Here is a 25,479-nt window from a genome sequence, read left to right on the forward strand (position 1 = left end):
AACATGGCCAATCTACCTACCCTGCACATCTTTGGGTTGTGGGGTGAGACTCACGCAGACACAGGGAGAATGTGAAAACTCCACACGGACAGTGACCCAGGGCCGGGATTGAACCAGAGTTCTTAACGCCGCGAGGCAGCAGTGCTAACCAGTGCACCACCATACCTCCCCATATGACCGTTTTATCAAGAATGAAAACCAATTAGCAAACAATGAATCAAAGCTGAAAGTACCATTTTTGGTAGTTATTGGAAGGACAGAACAGGCATTTATATGGGATCTTGCATGACTCCAGAGCTCCCTTTAAGTGTTATATACGAAACGCAGACTTTGACTGCAATTTAGTAATCTCACCAGATTATCCGACTATACTTTAATACAATAGCCAATTCCTGCCAATTAATTTATCTTCTTTCCCCAATAAAGGTCGTTACACATGGTTGAGGGAAGATGATCTGCATCATCCCAAGTTGCCTGCCAAATCAAATCAGAAATGTAATGTTACAATGCACAAACGATTGCAGAGATTACTCCAAAAGTGAAAGAATCTGTTCCTCCTCGATGGTTCAATGATTATAAAAACTCATATCACCCAATTGAAGGCCTCAAAGTTCATTAGCAATTCAAATGTACAAGTGCCTAAAGCCTTGTATTTAAATTTTAAAAATGCTCTTCAATATTATGCATCAGAAATCTGCAGCAATGCATTGGTTATAACATTGGCAAAAAAACATTGTTGCAATCAAAAAGGTGCAATCCATCGACAAGAAGGTTATCTTAAATGTGAATTACTGTAATAGATATGCAAACTAAAATAGATCAGAGCAGCTTTAGCTGCATTTCGTAAGCATACATCATGTTTTGCAAGGGATTGAAATTACAAACCTCCAACACTCTTGACATCAAACAAATGCAAAAAGTTTAACATTTTTTAAGCTTGTATTTTACCAGCACTTTGATGAAAGGTACAACATGAATCAGCATGTTTGAATTTTAAATCGGTTATAAAAAATTGGAAATAAACAGCCGTCCATAAACTTAAATGTGAATCAGTCTTATCCACTGCCCAGCGTCATAACATAGCAAATAGGAATAGGCCATTCAGCCCTTGGAGCCTGCTCCACCATTCAATACAAGCATGGTTGATCCTCAACTCTTTCCCCATACCCCTTGACACCTTTAGGGAGTAGAAATCTATTTCCTTCTTAAACATATTCAGTGCATCCACTGCCTAAAATTCCACAGGTTTACTACCCTCAAGTAGTGAAATTTCTCATCTCAATTCTAAACGGCCTACCCAGTATATCATGACCTATATTCTAGACACCCCAGACAGGGAAACATCCCTGCTTAATTTTATATGATTCAATGAGGTCTATTCGGACTCTTCTAAACTCCAGTGAATGCAGGTCTCGTCGACCCAATTTCACCTCATATGACAATCCTGCCATTCCAGGAATCAGTCTGGTAAACCTCTGCTGGACTTCCTTTATGGCATATATATCCTTTCTTCAGTAAAGAGACCAAAACTGCACACTACATTCCAGGTGTGGTCTCACCATAGTCCTGTACAGCTCTAGTAAGACATCCTTGTTACTGTACTCAAATCCTCTTGCAATGAAAGTCAACATACCATTTGCCTTCCTAATTATTTGCCACGCTTGCACTCTTTCAGTAACTGGTTTACAAGGACACCCAGGTCCCCTTGTACATAATCATTTAAATAATACTCTGCCATTCTGTTTCTCCTACTGAAGTGGATAACTCCACACTTAATTCATGTTATACTGCTCCTGCCATTACACTCACTCAACTCAATTACCTAAATTATTTTGAAGCAGGTTTACATCCTCCTCACCGCTCACATTCCCATCTAGTTTTATGTCATCATCAAATTTGGAAGTATTGCAAAAACAGAAAATACTGGACAATTAGCAGATCTGACAGTATCAGTGTAGAGGGAAGGAGAGCTTACATTGAGTGCCAAAACACAAAAGGAAATATTACATTTGACTCCCTTGTCCAAATTGTTGATATATATTGTGAATAGCCAGGAGACAAGCACTGATCCCTGTGGTACCCCACTGGTTATCGCCAGCCACTCTGAAAAAGTCACTTATTTCTACTGTTTCCAATTTCCACAACACCATTAGACGGAGGAACAGAAACCATGTGGCCCATCAAATCTGCTCTGCCATTTAATGAGGTCATGACTGATCTGATAATCGTCAACTCCACTCTTTCGGCTTGTCCCCATAATCCTCTCTAGATCAGTCTTGAACATACTTAATAGCCCAGCGTCGACAGTAAAAAATTCCAACTCATTACCCTCTGAATAATTTCAATCCTTGCCAATATGTAACCCTCAATCCCATGTGCTTCCCTTTTGCACACTAATTCTTGTGTAGGGCTTTATCAAAAGCTTTCTCAAAAATCCAAATACACATCTACTGGCTCTCCCTTATCTACTCTGCTAGTTACTCCACAAAAACTCCAGTAGCTTCCCTTTGATAAATCTATGCTGACTTTATCTAATCCCACTGATATTTTCTGTGTGTCATGTTATCACATTCTTTGTAACGAATACTAACATTTCCCCGACTACTGATATAAGGTTAGCCAGTCTGTAATTCCTTGTCTTTTTCCATCCCTACTTTTTAAAAAATAGTGGGCTACACTTGTCACCCTCCAATCTGCCAACACTACTCCGAATCTACAGAATTTTGGAAGATGACAACCAATGCAGCCACTATTTCCACAGTCACTACCTTTATTGACTTTCAGTTCTGTTCATTTCTCCAGCACTTTTTTTAAAAAAATCAATTTTCTTCAATTCTATTCTCATTAGACCCATGGTTATAAGAATAGCTTATTGTCACAAGTAGGCTTCAATGAAGTTACTGTGAAAAGCCCCTAGTCGCCACCTGTTCGGAGAGGCTGGAACGGGAATTGAACTCGCGCTGCTGGTCTTGTACTGCATTACAAGCCAGCTGTCTTAGCCCATTATGCTAATACATTGCCTAGCATACCTGGGAAGTTATTTGTGTCTTCTTCTGTGAAGACAGAACAAAAGCGTAAAGCAGTTGTTTGTTTAATTGCTCTGCCATTTCCTTGTATCCATATAAATTCTCCAGTTTTGAACTGCAGGCCAACATAATTTACCTATTAAATTCTATTAGGACTAGACAGGGTAGACACAGGAAGGATGTTGCCAATTTAGGGGAGAGATGAGGAGACATTTCTTCTAACAGTGGAATTTGTTACCACAGGAAGTAATTGAAGCCAAAACATAGTACGTTTTCAAGAAGCAGTCAGATATAGCACTTAGGAGAAAGAGGGTCAAAGGATATGGGGAGGAAATGGGATTAGGCAATTGAATATCAGCCATAATTGTAATGAATGATGGAGCAGGGTGGATGGGTCAAATGGCTGCCTTCTGCTCCTATTTTCTATGTTTCTATGACAGTGTTGTAGCCCCATCGTTTTGCAATAATGTGCACCTTAAATAGATTCCTTGGATGAGAGGATTGTCCGATGAAGAGAATTTGAGTAGAATATGAACTCACTGGCATTTGGAAGAAAGAAAAGTGGCCTCATTGAAACAGACAAGGTTCTAAGAGGGTTTGACAGGGCAGCTGCTGCTTCCCCAAGAGTCCAGAACTGGAGTTGGGCTAAAGTCCTGAGATAATGGGTTGGCCATTTTGGACAGAGGTGAGATTTTTCTTCTATTGTGAGAGAATCTTTGGAATTTCTTAACCCAGAGGGCTGTGGTGTTCATATTCAAGATGGGGAGGTAGATAGATTTGCGAACCTGAAGGGGAAATCAATGGATACATGGAGTTAAGGTATTTTTTTTTTTAAATGTTAGAATATCCAATTTTTTTTTTCCAATTAGGGGCAATTTAGCTTGGCCAATTCACCTACCCTGCACATCTTTTGGGGTGAGACCCATGCAGACACGGGGAGAATGTGCAAACTCCACACGGACAGTGACCCGGAATTGAACCCGGGTCCACGATGCCGTGAGGCAGCAGTGCTAACCACTGCGCCTCCCTGGATGGAGTTACGGTCAAAGATCACGCATATTATTAAATGGAAGAGGCTTTTCAAAGTGCTGTATGACCTGCTCAGTTTTCTTCTGCGAATATCTTTGAATAATGTTAATTCTATTGCATAGAGGAAATGTCTTGAGTACACTTCCACGGGATAATAAACATGTGAAAGAAAGGGGGGGGGAAGAATGGAGGAAATGAACAGTTGGGTTAGAAATGGATGAAAAGGTTGGGAGCAGTTAGGATAAGAATTTAAATAAATTTCATTGCTAATCTAAGAGAATTCTCTGCTCAGAGTTCATGTTAAGAAAGTTCATCAGTATAGCAAAGCTAGGAACTTGCAAGAAAGTTGTCTTTTTAGAGAATGGTGCATGCTGGTTACCCAGGAGGTAAAAATGAAGTGAGGGCAACAAAAAAAATGAAAAGATATTCTGGTGAACTAATTCTCCCTAAAATGCCTACCCATTAAAACTTCAACAGCCGCAAACGTTGCATAAAGTAACTGTTAAAATACACCATATAACACTTTTTTGCACAACAATTTGAGACAGTAACTGTCACCTTGCTCTGAAGTTCTTACTGACTGGAAATAGATGTGCTTTCATACACTTGAGTCACTTAAAACCAACTGGCTACATTACTTTGTAGCCCTTAGGGAGCCATTTTTACTCATTCACTCAACTTCTGCCCACACATCATTAACTGGTTACATAATTGCAGATCTACAATAAACCTCAGGATACATTTTTTTGTTTCCTGCCAGAAACTGAATCCTTGATTATTTCCCCAAAGGAATGGATACAGCAACAACCCGAGCGTGCTGTAGCTAAGGCACAATGTAAAGTGTAAACTGGGAACTGAAATTAAGCAAAAATAAATTGGCATTAAAGTTTTCACAATATTTATGCAAGTAATGACATTTACATCAGAGAATCACCCAAGTTGAACCAGGAGATCATATTTATCACAAAACACCACTAAATAAAATTATATAGCTGAGGCACTTCTGAGGTCCTCCCAATGCAGGAGCTTATTGACCTTTTTAAAGAGTTAAAGGAGGAAGAGAGGAAGTAAATGAAGACAGTGGTCAGATGATGGCAAACTTTGTTCCCCAAAGCCTGGATATTGCGACAGGAAGGTCTTGACTGAAGACAGGAAATGGTGAATGTTAGGACACCCTGCAGCAAGTTGTTACTTTAACAGCAAGGTTGAGGATCCAGCCAGGGCAATGTAGGATGGTGCAGCTGAAGCTTGGGAAAAACAAGAGGGGGAATTTCAGAGGCTGCGCAATGGAGGAAGATGAGAAAAAGAACAGAGACCGTAGAAAACCAGAGAACCACTATTGCCAAAAAAATGGGAAGAAACTCGATTGCGTAAAAATTTAAACCACATTTGCTTAGACTTTTGGAAACAGGAAATGATAAAATAAAGTCGAATGGGTTGACTGCTGGAAAACAAAGTTACACAAACTCAATTGCCAAAAAACAGACTTGAGGGAGGAGAGCACGCAAGCGCTAACTCATGACAGATATGTCGCTGTTGCAGTAGTCATCATTGACCTCATATCGTTCCTAATGCAGAGACCAGTGTCTAACACACAAGGTATCACTGCTAATGGAAACACAGCACTTGGCAAACCATCTAGGGAAATTCATTTCAATTCAGGCCTGAATATTTCATCTGCAAAAATAACTTTCTGAAGCCACAATCAATTACAATGAGACAGTCTCTTGTTTCGAATTTAAAAATTAAGGCAAATCACTGAAATATTTTGCAGAATGAGTTTCACTTGTGGGCCTCCCGAGTTTGGCACACTGCAAATCGAATGGCACAGGTCTGTGCACAGCACGATTGCCATATAAATGAACAATGCATTACGCCGTTTCAAAGATTGAGGCGTGACATAGTCAAATTACGGTTAAGAAAACAGAGGGCGAGGTCAGAGATTATTTTCAGATTGGTAGGTGCTGCTTTAATGCAGGCTCCAGGTCAACAGGGGAATGGTAGCACAGTGGTAATATGACAGGGATCCAGAGACCTGGACTAATGCTCCATGTATATCTTCAAATCCAACTAAAGTATCTGGGGGAATTTTCATTTTATTAATAAATCTGGAAGAAATTATTAACAATGATCATGAAACTATCAGATTGGTGCGAAATTCATTAATGCTCTTAAAGGAAGGAAATCTGCCTCCATGGCCTGGTCCACATGGGACTCTAAATCCATAGCAATGTGGTTAAATTTTAACTGCTTCTGAAATGGCCCAAAAAAGGTAAAGAACACAAGCAGGTGGACCACTCACTCGCCCCAGGTGCCAGAAACAAATGCATACACAGCCAACTAGACCTTGCAGCATTTGCTTCACGAACATCTGCAGACCAGTACCAAAGGGTTGTGGGGGCGAAACCCACGCAGACACGGGGAGAATGTGCAAACTCCCAGAGCCGGGATCGAACCTGGGACCGCGGCGCCATGAGGCAGCAGGGCTACTCAACTGCGCCACCGTGTTGCCCTGACCATCCCAGAGGATGTGCCGACCCAGTGACAGGCGACCCACCCAAGGTGACAACACAGTGGCATACAGCCAAAAGGAAAACTCAATATTGACTTTGGACACCACAGTCTCATGGTATCAGGTTATACAAGGGCACAGGAACATCCTATTGAAAAGCAACTAAGCCCCTTCCCACAGCTGATGAATCACTACTCCATGTGGAATCTCACTTGGAGGAGGCAGAGGATAACAAGGGAACATAATGCATTCTGGGTGGTGGATTTCACTGTCTGGTAGTATCAGGACTCAGGAGCTGGCAAAGTCCTTAAGGATTATATCTGCCAGAATGGGCTTGCAGGCAGGTAATAGAACTGACGAGTAAAAACCTACTAATCTCATCCTCACTAATCTCTTTGCCACAGATGCATCTGTCCATGACAGTATTGGTAAGAGTGCTTGTAGAGTCCAGTATTCATTTAGTACACATTACACTGCGTAATGTGTCTATGACCGGACTAAATGGGACAGATTTAGAACATATCCAATACTGTGGCTACGAAACAGGTCTGTGATTGGAAATTCTGCAATGAGGAACTTGGCTCCTGACTCCCCACAGTCGACAAGAACACCCAAGGAGCTTGATGCCATTCAGGATAAAGCAGTCTGCTTAATCACATTCACCACCTTCCTTTTACCCCTTCCTCAATTGATGCACAATGGCAGCAGCGTGTACCATCTAAAAAGTACTGCTGCAATTCACCATGCCTCCTACAAAAGCATCTTCCAGACACACAACCACTACCACCTAGAAGAGCAAGGGCAGTAGATGCATGGGAAGACCACCATCTGCCAGCTCCCCTCCAGGCTTAACACCATCTCGATTTGAAACTAAACCACCGTTCTTCCACCATTTCTGGATCAAAATCCTGGAACTCTTTCCCAACAGCACTGTGGGTGTACCTACACCACCTGGACTGCATTGGATCATGGCCACCCTTTCAAACAACAATAAATCACCTTGCTAGCATTGCTAATCCCACAAAAAAGTAATTAATTTCAGGGAGGAGGCATACCTGATTTTTAAATGGCAGCTGGACATTCTGGCAGCCAAGTACCACTCTCAGCATGAGGTTCTTTAGCAGCACAAACATACAATGCACAAAACAAATGCACAAAACAACACATGCTCAAATGACAAATACCAAATCACAAGAAATTAACTAATTCAACATTAGTCCTCAAAAATCAAATTTCCACCTTTATTTAAACGAGGTGCCAACAAGCAGGAGAAGCTGGACATTGAGATCAATAACCTGCAAGTATAGGGTTTTATGCACTCAGCTTACTGTTGAAAATTATATTTGACACCAACAGCATAGAGAAAATTCTACACAAATAGTGATAACCGGCATTAGAATTCGGTCAGAGTTGCCCTAATGGCTGCCAGTGTGAATTGAATGGACAGCTCGGGATTTCAAGCTCGGACAATAAATTCCTTGATGTGAATTAAAAATAAATAAATTGAGAGTACCCTGTTATTTTTTTCCAATTTAGTGTGGCCAATTCACCTACCCTGCACATCTTTAGGTTGTGGGCGTGAGACCACGCAGGTGTGGGGAGAATGTGCAAATCCACACAGACGGTGACCCGATGCCAGGATTGAATCTGGGTCCGCAGCGTCATAGGCAGCAGTGCTAACCACTGTGCCGGCCTTTCTTGACGTGAAATTGACCATCGCAAGAGCAAATCAGGGATGGGCACTAAATGCTGGCTTAGCCAGTGACACCCTCATTCCTTGAAAGAACATAACTGTAATTTATGCTATGTTATATGATCTCAGGACAACATATGGGTACAAAGTTTTTTCTGTACTTTGAAGTACAAGGAAAGGTAGGGAAGAGAAACAAATAAGACTTGGTTTCACCTCTAATCATTAGCCTGTTGGAAGACTGCACAAAGTGTATCAGGTGAGTTCTTAATCGGCCCACTCAATCTCCACAGCCACCTATCAAATGGGAATGCTTACACATGGATTACTGGAACAAGATACTGAAGGTAACTACTGATAGTGCCAAGTCCTTCAGGAGTGGGGGGGGGGAAAGAGAGAAAAGGAAAAAATTGGCAATAAAAATTCAATTTTTCTATGCCCAACACCTACAGACCTGACAAAACACATTTGATGGTAACTGGCATCAAGGGACAACAAGGTTACTTTCTCTTTCCTACTGTTATTCCTAACAAATACAGGACGTAACACTCGAAGCACGATTTAATAACAGAGAAACAAATCTCAAGGTTTATGGCTTTAAATTGATTAATCAAAATACTATTATCGCCCAACTCCTGCTCACATCATGGCCCCTCATTCATGACAACCTGATTACAAAGGCAAGTCCGCCTTTACTTTTCCATTCTTTTATTATCTTTTTCTTATTTTTAATAAATTTAGTGTACCCAATTATTTTTTTCCAATTAAGGGGCAATTTAGTGTGGCCAATCCACCTAGCCTGCACATCTTTGGGTTGTGGGGGCGAAACCCACGCAAACACGGGGAGAATGTGCAAACTCCACACGGACAGTGACCCAGAGCCGGGATCAAACCTGGGACCTCGGCGCCATGAGGCTGCAGGGCTAACCCACTGCGCCACCATGCTTACTTTTCCATTCTTAATCATACATGGCTCACTGCAAACATCAACTCTGATAGGTGCTGCCCTGGACCTGCTGAGCATTGCCAGTTTTTATTTCAGGTTTTCAACATCTGCAGCATGTTGCTTTTGTATTTGTGGGTGAAATGGAGCAGTCAGAGCAGAACCAGGAATACTACATTTAGCATCAGCACCCATAGGTTAGGGAAGGGAAAGCAACCACTGTTACTGTTTCTGATCATAATCCAGCAACGGAGAGAAAAAAACATTTGCAAGGACAATGGTAGATCAGAACAGGATGAGGCAAAACTGAAAAACCCCACAAGCAAACTGCCTACCATTTGTTATCTAGCCTCATGAAAAATGACTGGGATAGGTGGCATACCACAATTTGAATACTGTTCATCCAAGGCAGGGACGTGACAAAATTCTCCCAGTAGAACGGATGTGGAATTTTAATCCAAAATCTATATCCCATAAATTAAGATGTAAAAGTGTTATTTCAGGAGTTTAGTGACAAGGTTTCCACATGGAATTCAAAAACTAAGTGATATACCCCATAGTTAATAGCTTGCTGATATTGAAAGTATAGCTAGTACTGGAAAGCTAGTCACAATTTGTCAGTAGCTTTGAACATCAGTCAACTCATCTAGCCAGCTACACAAGCAAATAAGTTTGTAATATTCAAACTTAGCTTCAAGTAGTTACCCCAGTATTGGTAGTGGCACACCAATATCTTATGAAATTTCATTAAAATCCAATAAGTTACAGAACAAAGACTTTAAATGGGGAGGCAGTGGCGTAGTGGTAACGTCACTGGACTGGTAGTCCAGAGATCCAGGGTAATGCTCTGAAGACCCAGGATCGAATCCCACCGTGGCAGATGGTGAAATTTGAATTTAATAAAAATCTGAAATTAAAAGCCTAATGATGTCAATTGTTGAAAAACTCATCTGGCTCATTAGTGTCCTTTAGGGAAGGAGATCTGTCGACTTTACCTGGCCTGGCCTATATACCCTCCGGGATGGGCAATGAATGCTGGCCCAGCCAGTGACACCAACATCCTGTGAATAAAAGAAATGTGGCTTCTCGTGCCCCCATGCCAAGCTATGGCACTCCCATGCCTATTCACCATGGGCAGCACGGTAGCATTGTGGATAGCACAATTGCTTCCCAGCTCCAGGGTCCCAGGTTCAATTCCGGCTTGGGTCACTGTCTGTGTGGAGTCTGCACATCCTCTCCGTGTGTGCGTGGGTGGATTGGCCATGATAAATTGCCCTTAGTGTCCAAAATTGCCCTTAGTGTTGGGTGGGGTTACTGGGTTATGGGGATAGGATAGAGGTGTTGACCTTGGGTAGGGTGCTCTCTCCAAAAGCCGGTGCAGACTCGATGGGCTGAATGGCCTCCTTCTGCACTGTAAATTCTATGATAATCTATGATAAATAGGCACTAAATTTGCACAATGCATTTTTAGCTATGTGCAAGATTAGCTGCGGTTGTTAATAAATGAATCCATGTTTCTGGATTACTCTACAAGGTCTGATAGTCAAGGATACATCTGCATGTGCTCAAAGCACGCAGTGCCAACAATGTTTCACAGCTGGAAGAAGGCAATGCTTCCAGTCACAGCACCAAGATATGATGTAACTGCTAACCCGAGGGACTGATCAGTTAATTCTTTGATCTGTCATAAAAGCAAATTACTGCAGATGCTGGAATCTGAAACCAGAGAGAAAATGCTGGAAAATCTCAGCAGGTCTGTACGCAGCATCAGTAGAGAAAGAAAAGAACTTTGACAAAGGGTCACCTGGACTCGAAGCGTTAGCTCTTTCCTCTCCCAACAGATGCTGCCAGATCTGTTGAGATTTTCCAGCATTTTCTCTTTTGCTTCCATCTGTCATATTCCATGAAACACAACAGTGTTTTATTTATTAAATCTGTTATTTATGATCGCTGTCGGAAATGCAAACCATATAGAGGGGAATTTTAAATGTAAAAATTTTTTTAACCAAAAGACTTCCGCCTCGCGCAACACCCCGCCAGTCACAGCCCATTTCACTTTCATTTATCTGGTTCTTAAAAAGGCATTCATGCGGGAGGGTGGAGGGGGGCAGTGCTGCTGCTGCTGCTGATTCACAACATGCCTGGACCAGTTTCAGTGGAGTGCATGCAAGTTGTTAAAGTTGCAAATTTGCAGCATGCAAATTTGGTGCTGCCGTCTTATTTACCTGATTTTCACGTGGGGCCAAGCATCTGCCATGTGGCCGGCTTCTATCACAATCAGCAGGAAGTTGAGAGCAATCTCCTTACAGCACATGGTGCAGTCAGTCAGCTTTCTGTTTTAAAGGCAGTTTGCCCCTCTTCAATAGAAGTTGCACTGATTGACAGGAGTCTGCTGCCAAATACTATTGCTCCATTTCCAAAGCAAAATGGGTCACCAAGGCAGTGAGGGGGCTCCAGGTCATGGATAACTGAAAACATTAGTAAGTAAAGGCGGGTAGCAACATAGGTGCAATTGTCCTGTTGCAGGAAGAGGGGCTGTAACAAGTGATATGGGCAGCACGGTAGCACAAGTGAATAGCACTGTGGCTTCACAGCACCAGGGTCCCAGGTTTGATTCCCCACTGGGTCACTGTCTGTGCGGAGTCTGCACGTTCTTCCAGTGTCTGCGTGGGTTTCCTCCGGGTGCTCCGGTTTCTTCCCACAGTCCAAAGACGTGCAGGTTAGGTGGATTGGCCATGATAAATTGCCCTTAATGACCAAAAAGGTTAGGAGGGGTTATTGGGTTACAGGTATAGGATGGAAGTGAGGTCTTAAGTGGGTCAGTGCAAACTCGATGGGCCAAATGGCCTCCCTCTGTACTGTATGTTCTATAAAGAGCACCTGTCAGAAGAGGGAGGTGGGGGCGGCCTGGGAGGTAAATATGTCTGGACCAGAGGACCTGGCAGCAGTCCTACAAGAAACCTAATGACCTCATGCGAGTGGTCAAGGTCAGTAAATGCATTTTCACATATCAAACTACAGCTCCACTCACCTTTCTCACTCTTTACTGCATCAACATTCTCTCCCCCGCCCCAACACCACTCAGCGTCTGGAACGCAGGACTTACACAGGTCAAATACTCCACCTAATGCTCACCCACCATAGAATCCCTACAGTACAGAACAGGGGAAGGAGGATATTTTGGCCCATCAAATCTACGCCAATCCTCTGAAAGAGCAATCTATCCAGGCCCGCTCCCCTGCCCTATCCCCGCAACCCCTTGCATTGATTTGTTTTAAAATTTAAGAGTACCCAATTGTTTTCCAATCCACCTATCCTATAGCACATGGCTAAATCGCTGGCTTTGAAAGCAGACCAGCAGCACGGTTCAATTCCCGTACCAGCCTCCCCGAAAAGGCGCCGGAATGTGGCGACTAGAGGCTTTTCACAGTAACTTCATTTGAAGCCTACTTGTGACAAAAAGCGAATTTCATTTCATATCATTGGGTTGTGGGGACGAAATCCATGCAAACAAGGGGAGAATGTGCAAATTCCACATGAGCAGTGACCCAGAGCCGGGATCAAACCTGGGACCTTGGCGCCGTGAGGAAGCAGTGCTACCCACTGTGCCATCGTGCTGCCCCACTTTGCATTGATAATGGTCGATCCATCTAAGCTAATCTTTGGACTGTGGGAGGTCACCGGACACCTGGAGGAAACCCACGCAGACACAGGGAGAATGGTGACTGTGTGGAGCTTGCACAGAGGCTGGAACTGAACCAGTTTCCTGGCACCATGAGGCAGCAGTGCTAACTACTGTGCCATCACTCACCGACTCCACATTCAGCTATGGCGCACCGTAAACAATCATTGCTGAAATTCTTCTCTCTTTCCATAACAAGGTGGCACAGATATATATATTTTAAAAATAGGAGCAAAGCAGAACCGACAGAAGGCAAGGACTCTTGCATCATCTTAGCCCTGAAGAGATAGATCTCAGCATCTTTCTCTCCAATGCCATCAAACATATTTCTTACTTCACTCTTAGACCTAAAATATGCCAGAAGGGATAATTCGTTAAAATAACAAAAAAAGCTCCAATTAAACCTGATTTATGGCAAATAACAGTGTGCATTTGTGTTCTGGTTTGGAATGTTCTAATGTCTGATAGCAGCACCATTAGTTCTTTATGAATACTGAAAGCTGGCAAGTATCTGAACGTTGTTAAGTAAAGAACAGTATATGCTTGCTTACACATGTATGCAAAACCTCCCTTACCCCGGGCAGAGTACAGCTTGTACAACCCTGCCTCACCCTGTGTTTTTCCCCCCTCCCATCTACCGTTCCACCCCACGTTGAACAGTATAACCGCCTCAAAGCAAATCTGCGGCTGGGGGGGTGGGCGGGGAATTATACTGAAACCATGGAACAGTGAGCACTGCCCCAGGTTGAAGTTGAGGAACAGTCAGGCCTGCCCTGGTCCTGATAGATACAAGAGGAGCTGCGGAGAGAGGGATGGTATGAAATGAAAATCACAAGTAGGCTTCAAATGAAGTTGCTGTGAAAAGCCCCTAGTCGCCACATTCCAGCGCCTGTTCGGAGAGGCTGGACTGGAAACATTAACCCTCCCCTCTCCATCCAAGGATGCTGACAAGAGTTTTCCCAGCATTTACACAAGAGTGTAGCCCAGCGCAGGTGGCTCATTAGATTTCTGGTTGAAAAAGAAATGAATGAATGATTTACCTGCCACCGGCCCACGGTGAGGAAGAAAAGCGAGAAGGGGATGGCCGTGCCCGACATGGCGTGGGTGGAGGGCATCCCGTACTCGGAGTCGTAGAAGATTTCCACCTTGAGGACGGGCGGGGAGCGGGGCCGCGGCCAGCGGATGATGTCCTTGGTGCACTGGCCCAGGTACATGACCCACACCCAGATGACGATGAGCCGCCGGCCCACGTACGGGTCGATGTTCCAGAGCCAGAAGGGGAAGAAGGTGATGTAGAAGAGCTCGTTGCCCAGCTCGGTGCCCAGGCTGAACAGGTAGTAGAGCAGCCGGTTGCGGACCACGAACTCGGCGCCCCCCGCCTCCTCGCTCAGCGAGTTGCGCCGCCTGGACCGCGGGCCGGCAGCTGCTCCCTCCCGGCGGCGGGGGGCTGGGGCGTCGCCGCAGGGCCGAGCCGGGCCCGCCGACCCGTTCTCCTTGGCCGGGGGCAGCCGCGGTTCCTCCTCCTGGTCGCCGGAGTCGGGGGGCGGCGGCGGCTCCTCTGGGCGGCAGCAGGTCCCCCGCTCCCCTCCGGCGGCGGCGGCGGCCCCGGGGTGGCGGCAGTCGCCGTTGGTGAGCGGCGGGTGGGCGGCCACCAAGCCGCAGAGCCGCTGAAAGCGGGCCACTTGGTCGGGATGCTGCAGGTAACGGAGCAGCCGCCGCCAGCCGCCCGCTTCCAGCCCCATTCTAACCCCTCCTCGGCCAAACACCACCACTGACTGCCTTCTAGAAACGTCTTTCCCCGCTCAGCACTGACTAACTGATTTTTTTTTTATTATCACTTCAGCTCCCGCAACCTCCGCGATGTCTCCTCCTGTCCTCTCCCTCCGCCTGTCTGTCTCGATCCGAGCTCAGCAATGACTTCTTTCCAGGAGGGGGGGCGTGGCTGAGGGGGCGGAGCCTCGAGCGTGGGCGCGCCTGGGGAGGGGGCGCGGGGGGCGAGCACGGGAGATCTGACTGGAGCGCGCGCGCCCATCGTCCCACTGCAGTGATGGTGACGCGGCCGCCTGAACCTGAAGGAGAAGTGACCAACCCCCACTCCACCCCCCCCCCCCCGCCAACCAGGGCTGAGAAATGTTTTTAAAAAACTGGAAACGTTCACGAGGGAACAAATGGAGCAGTGCTGCGACGGGAAGATCCCAGAATGGAACCCTGGCTCCAAAGACCAGGGGCGGGATTCTCCAGCAGCCGATGGCAATATTGGGAAAGGGAATTGGGCGGAGAATCGGTTCCGACGCCGAAACCGTGGTGTCCACCGGATTTGACGCCAAATCGCAATGCTGCAGCACCTCGACAGCGGCGTCAATGCGTTCCGGAATACACCCACAGTGGACACCGTTTGCATATCATTAGCGAGCCCGACCCAGTATTCTCTGGGGCCGCCGCGATTCTCCGCCTCTTGAGGGGTCGAGTTTCTGATGGCGCAGGTCACTTGTGCTTTTAAAAATCGTGAAATCATTGTGGCGGCTGCTGAGGGAGAGAGAGGGTGCATGGAAGGAGTCCAACATCACCATAGTTTGCTGACAGTTGTGCCGCTGGCCAGGGGGCTTCTGCCAGGGCCGGGGGGGTGTAGTGGGGGGTGACCAGGATGTGGGGTTGGGGTGGACAGGCAGGGAACACCATTGCCGCAGCCGGCAAGGCAGCTATGCAGCTGCGCACACCACTAACAGCACACTTTGAACTTAGTGCCATAGATCATATAGGTGTTCCCCCCCCCCCCACCCCCCCAGGTCCCAGCTGACCCATCAGCTGTTTGGGCACAATCCGGCCCAACCAGAGCCATCTTGTTGGCTGGGATGATGTGTGTGGGGATTGTAATGTGTATGGGCACCTGTAGCTCGGCGGCCTCCCGAGTATCAATTTGGACCTGGCGAACCCCGTACCCTTTTTTATTGGAATTGCTTGTGTTCCATGCGGCACCAGTGCTAGCCCCTCAACGGTAGCGGCAACGGTTCAGGTGCGGCAACGATTTGTATGTTGCAAAAATCCACGGACTCTGCGTTGGCGTCAACACTTAGTCTCAGAAACTGAGAATCCCTCCCCGTAACTTTGACTTTATATATATATATATATATATATATTTATATATATGTAACATAGAGGAACAGAGTCACAGGACTACTAGTTAGTTCTAACGACAAGAAAAAAAAACATTTATTCATGGATTATTATACATTACTAGTTTATCCCCCCCCCCTTAGTTTAACAAACACACACCAATTCTTTTAAGGGGATCAAGTGTTATAATCATACAATTTACAGTGCAGGAGGCCATTCGGCCCATTGAGTCTGCACTGGTCATTGGAAAGAGCACCCTACTTAAGCCCACGCATTCACCCTATTCCCGTAACCGAGTAACTCCACCTAACCTTTTGGACAATTTAGCATGGCCAATCTACCTAACCTGCACACCTTTGGACTGGGAGGAAACCGGAGCTCCAGGGAGAAGGCAGGAGAATGGGGATGAGAAACATATCAGCCATGATCAAATGGCGGAGCAGACTCGATGGGCCATTTAAACTCACAAGATGACTGTGGTCAAATACACTCTCCACTCTCCATTAACCCAAGTGACTGCCTGTGGCTATCGCCTCACAATCTCCTCAAATGATTGTCACATGGAAGTTTCCAAACTCCACTCCCAAAACAAATTTACAATAATGGGAAATGGATTTGAAACCAGGAAGAGATCAGTCATGATCTGATTAAATGGCGGAGCAGGCTTGAGGCGCTGAACTGCCTACTTCTGCTCCTAATTCCTATGTTCTGAACAATACCTTGGTCTCTGTTCTCTTAATTCAGTCACCATTGGCATTCCTTCTGTCCCAATTCCCTGGTTATCTGTACTGGAACTTGTTTCTTAGGAAGCCTGCATCTTTGCAACTCTCTTGTCTTGTCCAGCTTCTCCTGGCAGGTGAGAGGTTCACTCCCCGATGACCTGTCTCCAACTGCAATATATCCAGCTAAAACTAAGAACAAAAAAGCTTTTTTCTCTTTAAAGGTCTCCAGTTGCTAAGCAATGCCCACACACCTCTGCTAGCCTATTTACTCTTCACGCCATTGTGCTCGCTAAGATTAATAGAATCACAGTGGGAATTCAAACCAACCCCCACACATACAAACACCTTCGCCCAGCATGAATCTAACTACAGGTTTTTGCCCTTCCATGTATGGAGATATTAAATTAAACCCACTTGAAACTGTACTTTATTTCTAATGTTTACCAATACAAATTTAAATCCTTAAAACTACCTTTGTTTTCTTAACAGTAGGCATGCTGTCAGCAGTTAGGTATAGGGTAAAATCAAAATACTGGGCGGGATTCTCCATCACCCCCGGGATTCTCCGTCTCGCCAGCCGGCCAATGGGGTTTCCCACTATGGACAACTGCACGACGTCGGGAAATCCCCGGGCTGCCAGCGCAACGGAAAATCCCGACAGCGAAGAATCCAGCCCAGTATCTATTCTGGAAACCTGTAATAAAAAACAGGAAATGCTGGAAAAAGGCAGCAAATCTGGAGGCACCTGTGGAAAGAGAAAAACAGAGTTAACATTATGATTCCAAACAACTCTTCTTCAGAGTAGGTTGTCAGTTGGTACTCAGTTGGTAGCACTACTGCCTCTTCAATCCCAAAGTTCTGGGCTCATGCCCACCACTCCAGAACATGAGGAGGAAAGAAATCAAGGCTGACACTGTATTGCAGTACTGAGAGAGAGAGCACTGCACTGTCAAAAGTGCTGTCTTTCGGATGGGTTGGGGGTTGAGGTCCCATCTGCATGTTCAGGTAAAAGACTGTTCAGAGAAGAGCTGGGGAGTTATCCCGTGTTCTCGCCAATATCTATATCCCTCAGCACAAACAAAAGCAGATTACCTGGTCATTATCACACTGCTAACCACAGTCATAAAAGATTTTTATGGAATATGAATGTTAGTCTGTGATGCTGACAATCAAAGCTCAACATTACCATAATTGTATGGTAGTTATAGGCATGTGAAAGGGAAAATGCATTGAGGGAAGAAAATTGATGGAGCATCCCTCTACTGGTAAATGTTGAAATTTTAGCTGGGTTGATCCCATTTTGGTCATTTCAAAACTTCGCAATTGATTTGAATTTTGATCTAAAAAAATTGAAAAACAGTGGAACTTGTATTTTAGAGTCATAGGGTGATGAATGTGATATAAAATAGTAAGTTTAAATATTCGTTACAGTAATGTAGATAGAGGCCAGTTTAATTCTAGTGAGTTCACAAAGGATTTCAACAAGCATGGCAAGGAAGGGGGGAGGGGTGTCTGGTAGGAGGGGAAAAGGATGCTGGGTAACAAGAGGCCCAGGGTTAAGGAATGAGAAGTGAGCCAATTAGGATGTATGGCCAGGTCAGGAGGGGTATAGGATGACCTATGGGAATCGTGTATGTGAAACTTGATGCCATTTGAATGTATTTGCAGAGATCCCTTTGTCTCGGACCTCATTCGTTTCCAAGGGGTCCAGGAGACTGGTTCTGTGTCCAGGGAGTCAGACTTGCAAGTTGGTTAAAAATAAATAATACTATGCCTACAAATCCATCTCGAGTTTTATTGAGGCCAGACTGACAGGTAAAGAATTCAATGTTTTGTCAAGGGGAGGTGGTGGTGTAGTGGTATTGCCACTGAGACCCAGGATAATGATCTGGGGACCTGGGTTCGAATCCTGCCACGGCAGGTGGTGGAATTTAAACTCAATAAAATGTCGGGAATTCAAGGTCTAATGATTGTCAATTGTCGTAAAAACCCATCTGGTTCACTAATGTCCTTTTGGGGAAAGAAATCTGCCATCCTTACCTGGTCTGACCTACATGTGACTCCAAACCCACAGCAGTGTGGTTGACTCTTAAATGCCCGCCGAAATGGCCTAGCAAGCCACTCAGTTGTATTCAGCCGTTGCAAAAACACAAAAAAGAAATGAAACCGGACGGATACCAGATGCACTGTCGACCCTGCAAAGTCCTCCTGACTAACATCTGGGGGCTTGTGCCAAAGTTGGGAGAGCTGTCTCACAGACTAGTCAAGCAACAGCCTGACACAGTCATACTCACAGAATCATACCTTTCAAACAATATCCCAGCCAGCACGATCACCATTCCTGGGTCTGTTCTGTCTCACCGGCAGAGGCGGTAGCACAGTGGTATACACTCGGGAGGGAGTTGCCCTGGGTGTCCTCAACATCAACTCTGGACCCCATGAAGTCTCAGGGCTTCATGGGCAAAGAAACCTCCTGCTGATTACTACGTACCGGCCACCATCACCTGATGAATCAGTACTCTTCCATGTTGAACACCACTTGGAGGAAACACTGAGGGTGACAAGGGCACAGAATATGCTCTGGGTGGGGGGGCATCAATGTCCATCACCAAGAATGGCTCAGTAGAACGACCACAGACTGAGCTTGCCGGGTCTTAAAGGACATCGCTGCTAGACTGGGACTGCAGCAGGTGGTGAGGGAACCAACAAGAAGGAAAAACATACTTGACCTCATCCTCACCAAGCTGCCTGCTGCAGATGCATCTGCCCATGACAGTATCTGTAGAACTGACCACAGTACAGTCCTATTGGAGACAAAGTCCAGTCTTCACATTGAGGATACCCTCCATCATGTTGTGTGGCACTACCATCATGCTAAATGGGATAGACTTTGAACAGATCTAGCAACTCAAGACTGGGCATCCATGAGGTGCTGTGGGCCATCAGCAGCAGCAGAATTGTATTCACCACAATCTGCAACTTCATGGCCCGGCATATCTCCCACTCTACCATTACCACCAAGCCAGGGGATCAATCCTGGTTCAATGAAGAGTGCAGGATTGATTGATTGATTGATTGTCACATGTACTGAAGTACAATGAAAAGTATTTTTCTGCGGCCAAGGGAACGTACACAGTACATACACAGGAGACAAAAAGAATAATCGACAAAGTACATCGACAAATAAGTAAACCAAAAAATGTGGTGTCACAATGTGGAACAAGGGCCAAACAAAGCAAATACATGAGCAAGAGCAGCATAGGGCGTCATGAATAGTGTCTTAGAAGGAACAGATCAGTCCGAGGGAGAGTCGTTGAGGAGTCTAGTAGATGTGGGGAAGAAGCTATTCCTATGTCTGGATGTGCGGGTCTTCAAACTTCCAGATCTTTTGCCTGATGGAAGTGTCTGGAAGAGGGCAAAGCCTGGGTTTGAGGGGTCTCTGATAATGCTGCCTGCCTTCCCGAAGCTGCGGAAGGTGTAGACAGAATCAATGGGAGGGTGGCAAGCTTGTGTGATGTGTTGGGCTGAGTTCACCACACTCTACAGTTTCTTGCGATCTTGGAGAGCATGCCAGGAGAAACACCAGGCAAACCGAAAAATGAGGTGTCAACTTGGTGAAGCTACAACACAGGGCTTCTTGTGTGCCAAACAGCATAAGCAGCAACTAGCAGTCAGAGCTAAGCAATTCCACAACCAATGCATCAGATCTGACTTCTGCAGTCCTGCCACATTCAGCCGTGAATGGCGGTGGACTATTAAACAACTCACTGGAGGAGGAGGCTCCACAAATATCTCCATCCTTAGTGATGGGGGAGCCATTATATGCGCAAAAGACTAGGCTGAGGCATTCACAACAATCTTCAGCCAGAATTGCCGAGTGGATGATCCATCTCGGTCTCCTCCAGATTTCCCCAGCATCACAGATGTCAGTCTTCAGCCAATACTATTCACTCCGCGTGATATCAAGAAATGGCTGAAGGAACTGGAAACTGCAAAGGCTATGGGTCCTGATAATATCCCGGCAATAGTACTGAAGACTTGTGCTCCAGAACTTGCCGCATCCCTAGCCAAGCTGTTCCAGTGCAGCTACAACAATTTTTAAAAAAAATTTAGAGTACCCAATTCATTTTCTCCAATTAAGGGGCAATTTAGCGTGTTCAATCCACCTACCTGCACATCTTTGGGTCGTGGAGGCGAAACCCACGCAAACACGGGGAGAATGTGCAAACTCCACATGGACAGTGACCCAGAGCCGGGATCGAACCTGGGACCTCGGCGCCGTGAGACTGCAGTGCTACCACTGCGCCACCGTGCTGCCCGTGCAGCGACAACAATGGCATCTACCCGGCAATATTGAAAATTGCCCAGGTGTGTCCTGTACTCAAGAAACAGGACAAATCCAACCCAGCCAATTACCGCCTTATCAGTCTACTCTCCATCATCAGCAAAGTGATGGAAGGAATCATCAACAGTGCTATCAAGTGGCACTTACTCGGCAATAACCTGCTCAGACGCTCAGTTTGGGTTCCACCAGGGTCACTCAGCTCCTGACCTCATTACAGCCTTGGTTCAAACATGGACAAAAGAGCTGAATGCCAGAGGTGAGGTGAGAGTGACTGCCCTTGACATCAAGGCAGCATTTGACTGAATACGGCATCAAGGAGCCCTAGCTAAACTGGAGTCAATGGGAATCAGAGGGGAAACTTTCCACTGGTTGGAGTCATACCTGGCACAAAGGAAGATGGTCGTGATGGTTGGAGGTCAATCATCTCAGCTCCAGGATATCACTGCAGGAGTTCGACAGGGTAATGTCCCAGGCCCAACCATCTTCAGCTGCTTCATCAATGACCTCCCTTCCATCATAAGGTCAGAAGTGAGGATGTTTGCGAATGACTGCACAATGTTCAGCACCATTCGCGACTCCTCAGATAATCAAGCAGTCCATGTCCAAATGCAGCAAGACCTGGACAATATCCAGGCTATGGTTGACAAGTGGCACATTACATTTGTGCCACACAAGTGTCAGGCAATGACCATCACCTACAAGAGAGGATCTAACCAGGCCAACGACAACAGGGAGGTGCAGGTGGGGGTAGTCTGGGAGGCGTTGAAGGCGGTGGTCAGGGGAGAGCTAATCTCCAATAGGGCCCACAGGGAGAAGAGAGAGGAGAGGGAGAGGGAGAGGTTGGTGGGGGAGATTTTAAGGGTGGACAGGAGGTATGCAGAGGCCCCCGAGGAGGGGCTACTTAGGGAGAGACGGAACCTCCAGACGGAGTTCGACTGTTGACCACGGGGAAAGCAGAGGCACAGTGGAGGAAAGCGCAGGGGGCGGCGTATGAGTATGGGGAAAAGGCGAGTCGGATGCTGGCACATCAGTTTCATAAGAGGGAGGCTGCGAGGGAGATTGGTGGAGTCAAGGATAGAGGGGGGAATTCGGAGTGCGGTGAGAATAAACAAGGTATTTAGGGACTTGTATGGGGATCTGTACAGGTCTGAGCCCCCAGCGGGGGAGGAGGGGATGCGACGATTCCTGGATCAGCTGAGGTTCCCGAGGATGGAGGAGGAGGAGGTGGCTGGTTTGGGGGCGCCGATTGGGCTGGAGGAGCTGGTTAAAGGATTGGGGAGCATGCAGGCGGGGAAGGCCCCGGGGCTGGATGGGTTCCTGGTTGAATTTTACAGGAAATACGTGGACCTGCTGGGCCCGTTGCTAGTGAGGACTTTTAATAAGGCGAGGGAGGGGGGGACCTTGCCCCCGACAATGTCCAGGGCGCTGATTTCTTTGATCTTGAAGCGGGACAAGGATCCCTTGAAGCGGGACAAGGATCCATTGCAATGTGGGTCGTATAGACCGATCTCGCTCCTCAATGTTGACGCTAAGTTGCTGGCGAAGGTGCTGGCTACGAGAATTGAGGATTGTGTCCTGGGGGTGATTCATGAGGACCAGACGGGATTTGTGATGGGTAGGCAGCTAAATACAAATGTGCGGAGGCTCCTCAATGTGATTATGATGCCCTCGGTGGAGGGGGAGGCCAAGGTAGTGGCAGCTATGGACGCGGAGAAGGCCTTTGATCGGGTGGAGTGGGAGTATCTTTGGGAAGTGTTACGGAGGTTTGGTTTCGGGGAGGGGTTCATCAGTTGGGTCAGGCTGCTATATAGAGCCCCGGTGGTGAGTGTGGCCACTAACCGGCAGAGGTCGGAGTACTTTCGGCTGTACCCCCCTTGTTGTTTGCACTGGCAATTGAGCCGCTGGTCATGGCACTGAGGGAGTCCAGGAAATGGAGGGAATTGGTCTGGGGGGGGGGAAGAGGAACACCGGGTGTCGTTGTATGCCTATGACCTGCTGTTGTATGTTGTGGATCCAGTGGAGGGGATGGCGGAGGTCATGCGGATCTTTAGGGCATTTGGGGACTTTTCGGGGTATAAACTCAACGTAGGGAAGAGTGAGCTCTTTGTGGTGCATTCAGGAGACCAGGGAAGGGGGATAGACGAGCGACCGCTAAAGAGGGCGGAAAGGAGCTTTCCTAGGGATCCAAGTAGCTAGGAGTTGGGGGGCCCTGCACAAGCTCAATTTGTCGCGGTTGGTGGAGCAGATGGAGGAGGATTTTAAAAGATGGGATATGCTGCCACTCTCACTAGCAGGTAGGGTGCAGTCAGTCAAAATGACGGTCCTCCCGAGGTTTCTCTTTGTGTTCCAGTGTCTTCCCATTTTGATCCCCAAGGCCTTATTCAAACGGGTAAGCAGGAGCATCATGGGATTTGTGTGGGCGAATAAGACCCCGAGGGTGAAGAGAGTGTTTCTGGAGCGTAGCAGGGACAGGGGGGGGGGGCTGCCGCTGCCAAATCTGTGTGGCTATTATTGGGCTGCCAATGTGGCAATGATCCGTAAGTGGGTAATGGAGGGCGAGGGGGCGGTGTGGAAGAGGCTAGAGATGGCATCCTGGGTGGGCACGAGCCTGAGGTCGCAGGTGACGGCACCGTTGCTGCTCTCGCCGACAAGGTACATCACGAGTCCGGTGGCGGCGGCGACGCTGAAGATCTGGGGGCAGTGGAGGCGACACAGGGGCGAGGTGGGAGCCTCAGTTTGTCCCGGGAAGGATGGATGGGGGGTTTCGGAGCTGGCATCGGGCAGGGATTAGAAGAATGGGGGACCTGTTCATCGATGGGATGTTTGCGAGCCTAGGGGCGCTGGAAGAGAAGTTTGGGCTACCCCCGGGAAATGCTTTCAGGTACATGCAAGTGAGGGTGTTTGTGAGACGGCAGGTGAGGGAATTCCCGCTGCTTCCGACACGTGGGATTCAGGACAGGGTGATTTCAGGTGTATGGGTTGGAGAAGACAAGGTTTCGGCGATTTACCAGGAGCTGCAGGAAGAGGAGGAGGCCTCGGTGGAGGAGTTAAAGGGCAAGTGGGACGAGGAGCGTGGGGAGGAGATAGATGAGGGTCTGTGGGCTGATGCCCTGAGCAGGTTTAATTCTTTCTCCTCTTGTGCCAGGCTCAGCCTAATACAGTTCAAAGTTACTCACAGAACGCATATATCAGGGGCGAGGTTGAGTAGGTTCTTTGTGATGGAGGACAGATGTGGGAGGTGCTCGGGGAGCCCGGCAAACCACGTCCATATGTTCTGGTCGTGCCCGGCGCTGGATGGGTTTTGCGAGGACTATGTCCAAGGTGGTGAATGCCCGGGTCAAGCTGAGCTGGGGATTGGCATTATTTGGGGTATCGGACGAGCCGCGAGTGCAGGAGGCGAAAGAGGCCGGTATTCTGGCCTTTGCGTCCCTGGTAGCCCGGCGGAGGATTTTGCTACAATGGAAAGATGCGAAGCCCCCTAGTGTGGAAGCTTGGATCAATGACATGGCAGGGTTCATCAAGCTGGAGAGGATAAAGTTTGCCTTGCGAGGGGCAAGGGTTCTCCAGGCGGTGGCAACCGTTCCTAGACTATCTTGCGGAGCGTTAGGAGGTCAGCAGCAGCAGCAGCCCACGGGCGGGGGGACGGGGGCTTTCTTTTGAGGTGGCGTTTGGGTGAAGGTGTTTTTTTTTTTCCCTATTTGTGCTTTTAAATGTTATATGGGGGAAATCCAATGTATAATTTCTGATTGTTGTGTTTTTGTTTCTTTTTTCTTGTTGGGGGGGGCGGGTGTTTGTTGAAAATTTTGAATAAATATATTTTTTTTTAAAAAAGAGAGGATCTAACCATCGGCCCTTGACATTCAATGGCATTACCATCGCTGAATTCCCCACAATCAACATCCTGGGGTTACCATTGATCAGAAACTGAACTGGACTAGCCATATTAATACTGTGGCTTCCAGGGCAGGTCAAAGGCTAGGAATAACTCACCTTCTGACCCCCAAACCCTGTCAACCATCTACAAAGCACAAGTCAGAAATGTAATGGAATAATCTCCACTTGTCTGGATAGTGCAGCTCCAACAACACTCAAGACGTTCGACACCATCCAGGACAAAGCAGCCCGTTTGATTGCTCCTTCTTCCACCACCGACGAACAGTGGTAACAAGTGTACCATCTACTAGATGCACTTCAAGAACTCACCAAAGTTCCTTAGACAGCATCTAGGGGCTGGTTTAGCACAGTGAGCTAAACAGCTGGCTTGTAATGCAGAACAAGGCAGCAGCATGGGTTCAATTCCTGTAGCGGCCTCCCCGAACAAGCGCCGGAATGTGGCGAATAGGGGTTTTTCGCAGTAACTTCGTTGAAGCCTACTTGTGACAATAAGCAAATATTATCTAGAAGGACAAGAGCAGC

General features: G+C 46.8%; 1 protein-coding gene across 1 annotated transcript in view; it reads right to left on the bottom strand.

Annotated features, from left to right (window-relative positions):
- Positions 1-14,782, bottom strand: part of sgpp1b (sphingosine-1-phosphate phosphatase 1b) — a 44,616-nt gene extending 29,834 nt beyond the window's left edge. The window contains exon 1 of the mRNA XM_072492138.1: positions 13,923-14,782. Coding sequence (XP_072348239.1) covers positions 13,923-14,624 — 702 coding nt within the window. The 5' untranslated portion in view covers positions 14,625-14,782. The remainder of the gene's footprint in view (positions 1-13,922) is intronic.
- Positions 14,783-25,479: the final 10,697 nt, after the last annotated feature.

This window comes from Scyliorhinus torazame, chromosome 2 (genome assembly GCF_047496885.1).
Source record: "Scyliorhinus torazame isolate Kashiwa2021f chromosome 2, sScyTor2.1, whole genome shotgun sequence".
NCBI lineage: Eukaryota > Metazoa > Chordata > Chondrichthyes > Carcharhiniformes > Scyliorhinidae > Scyliorhinus > Scyliorhinus torazame.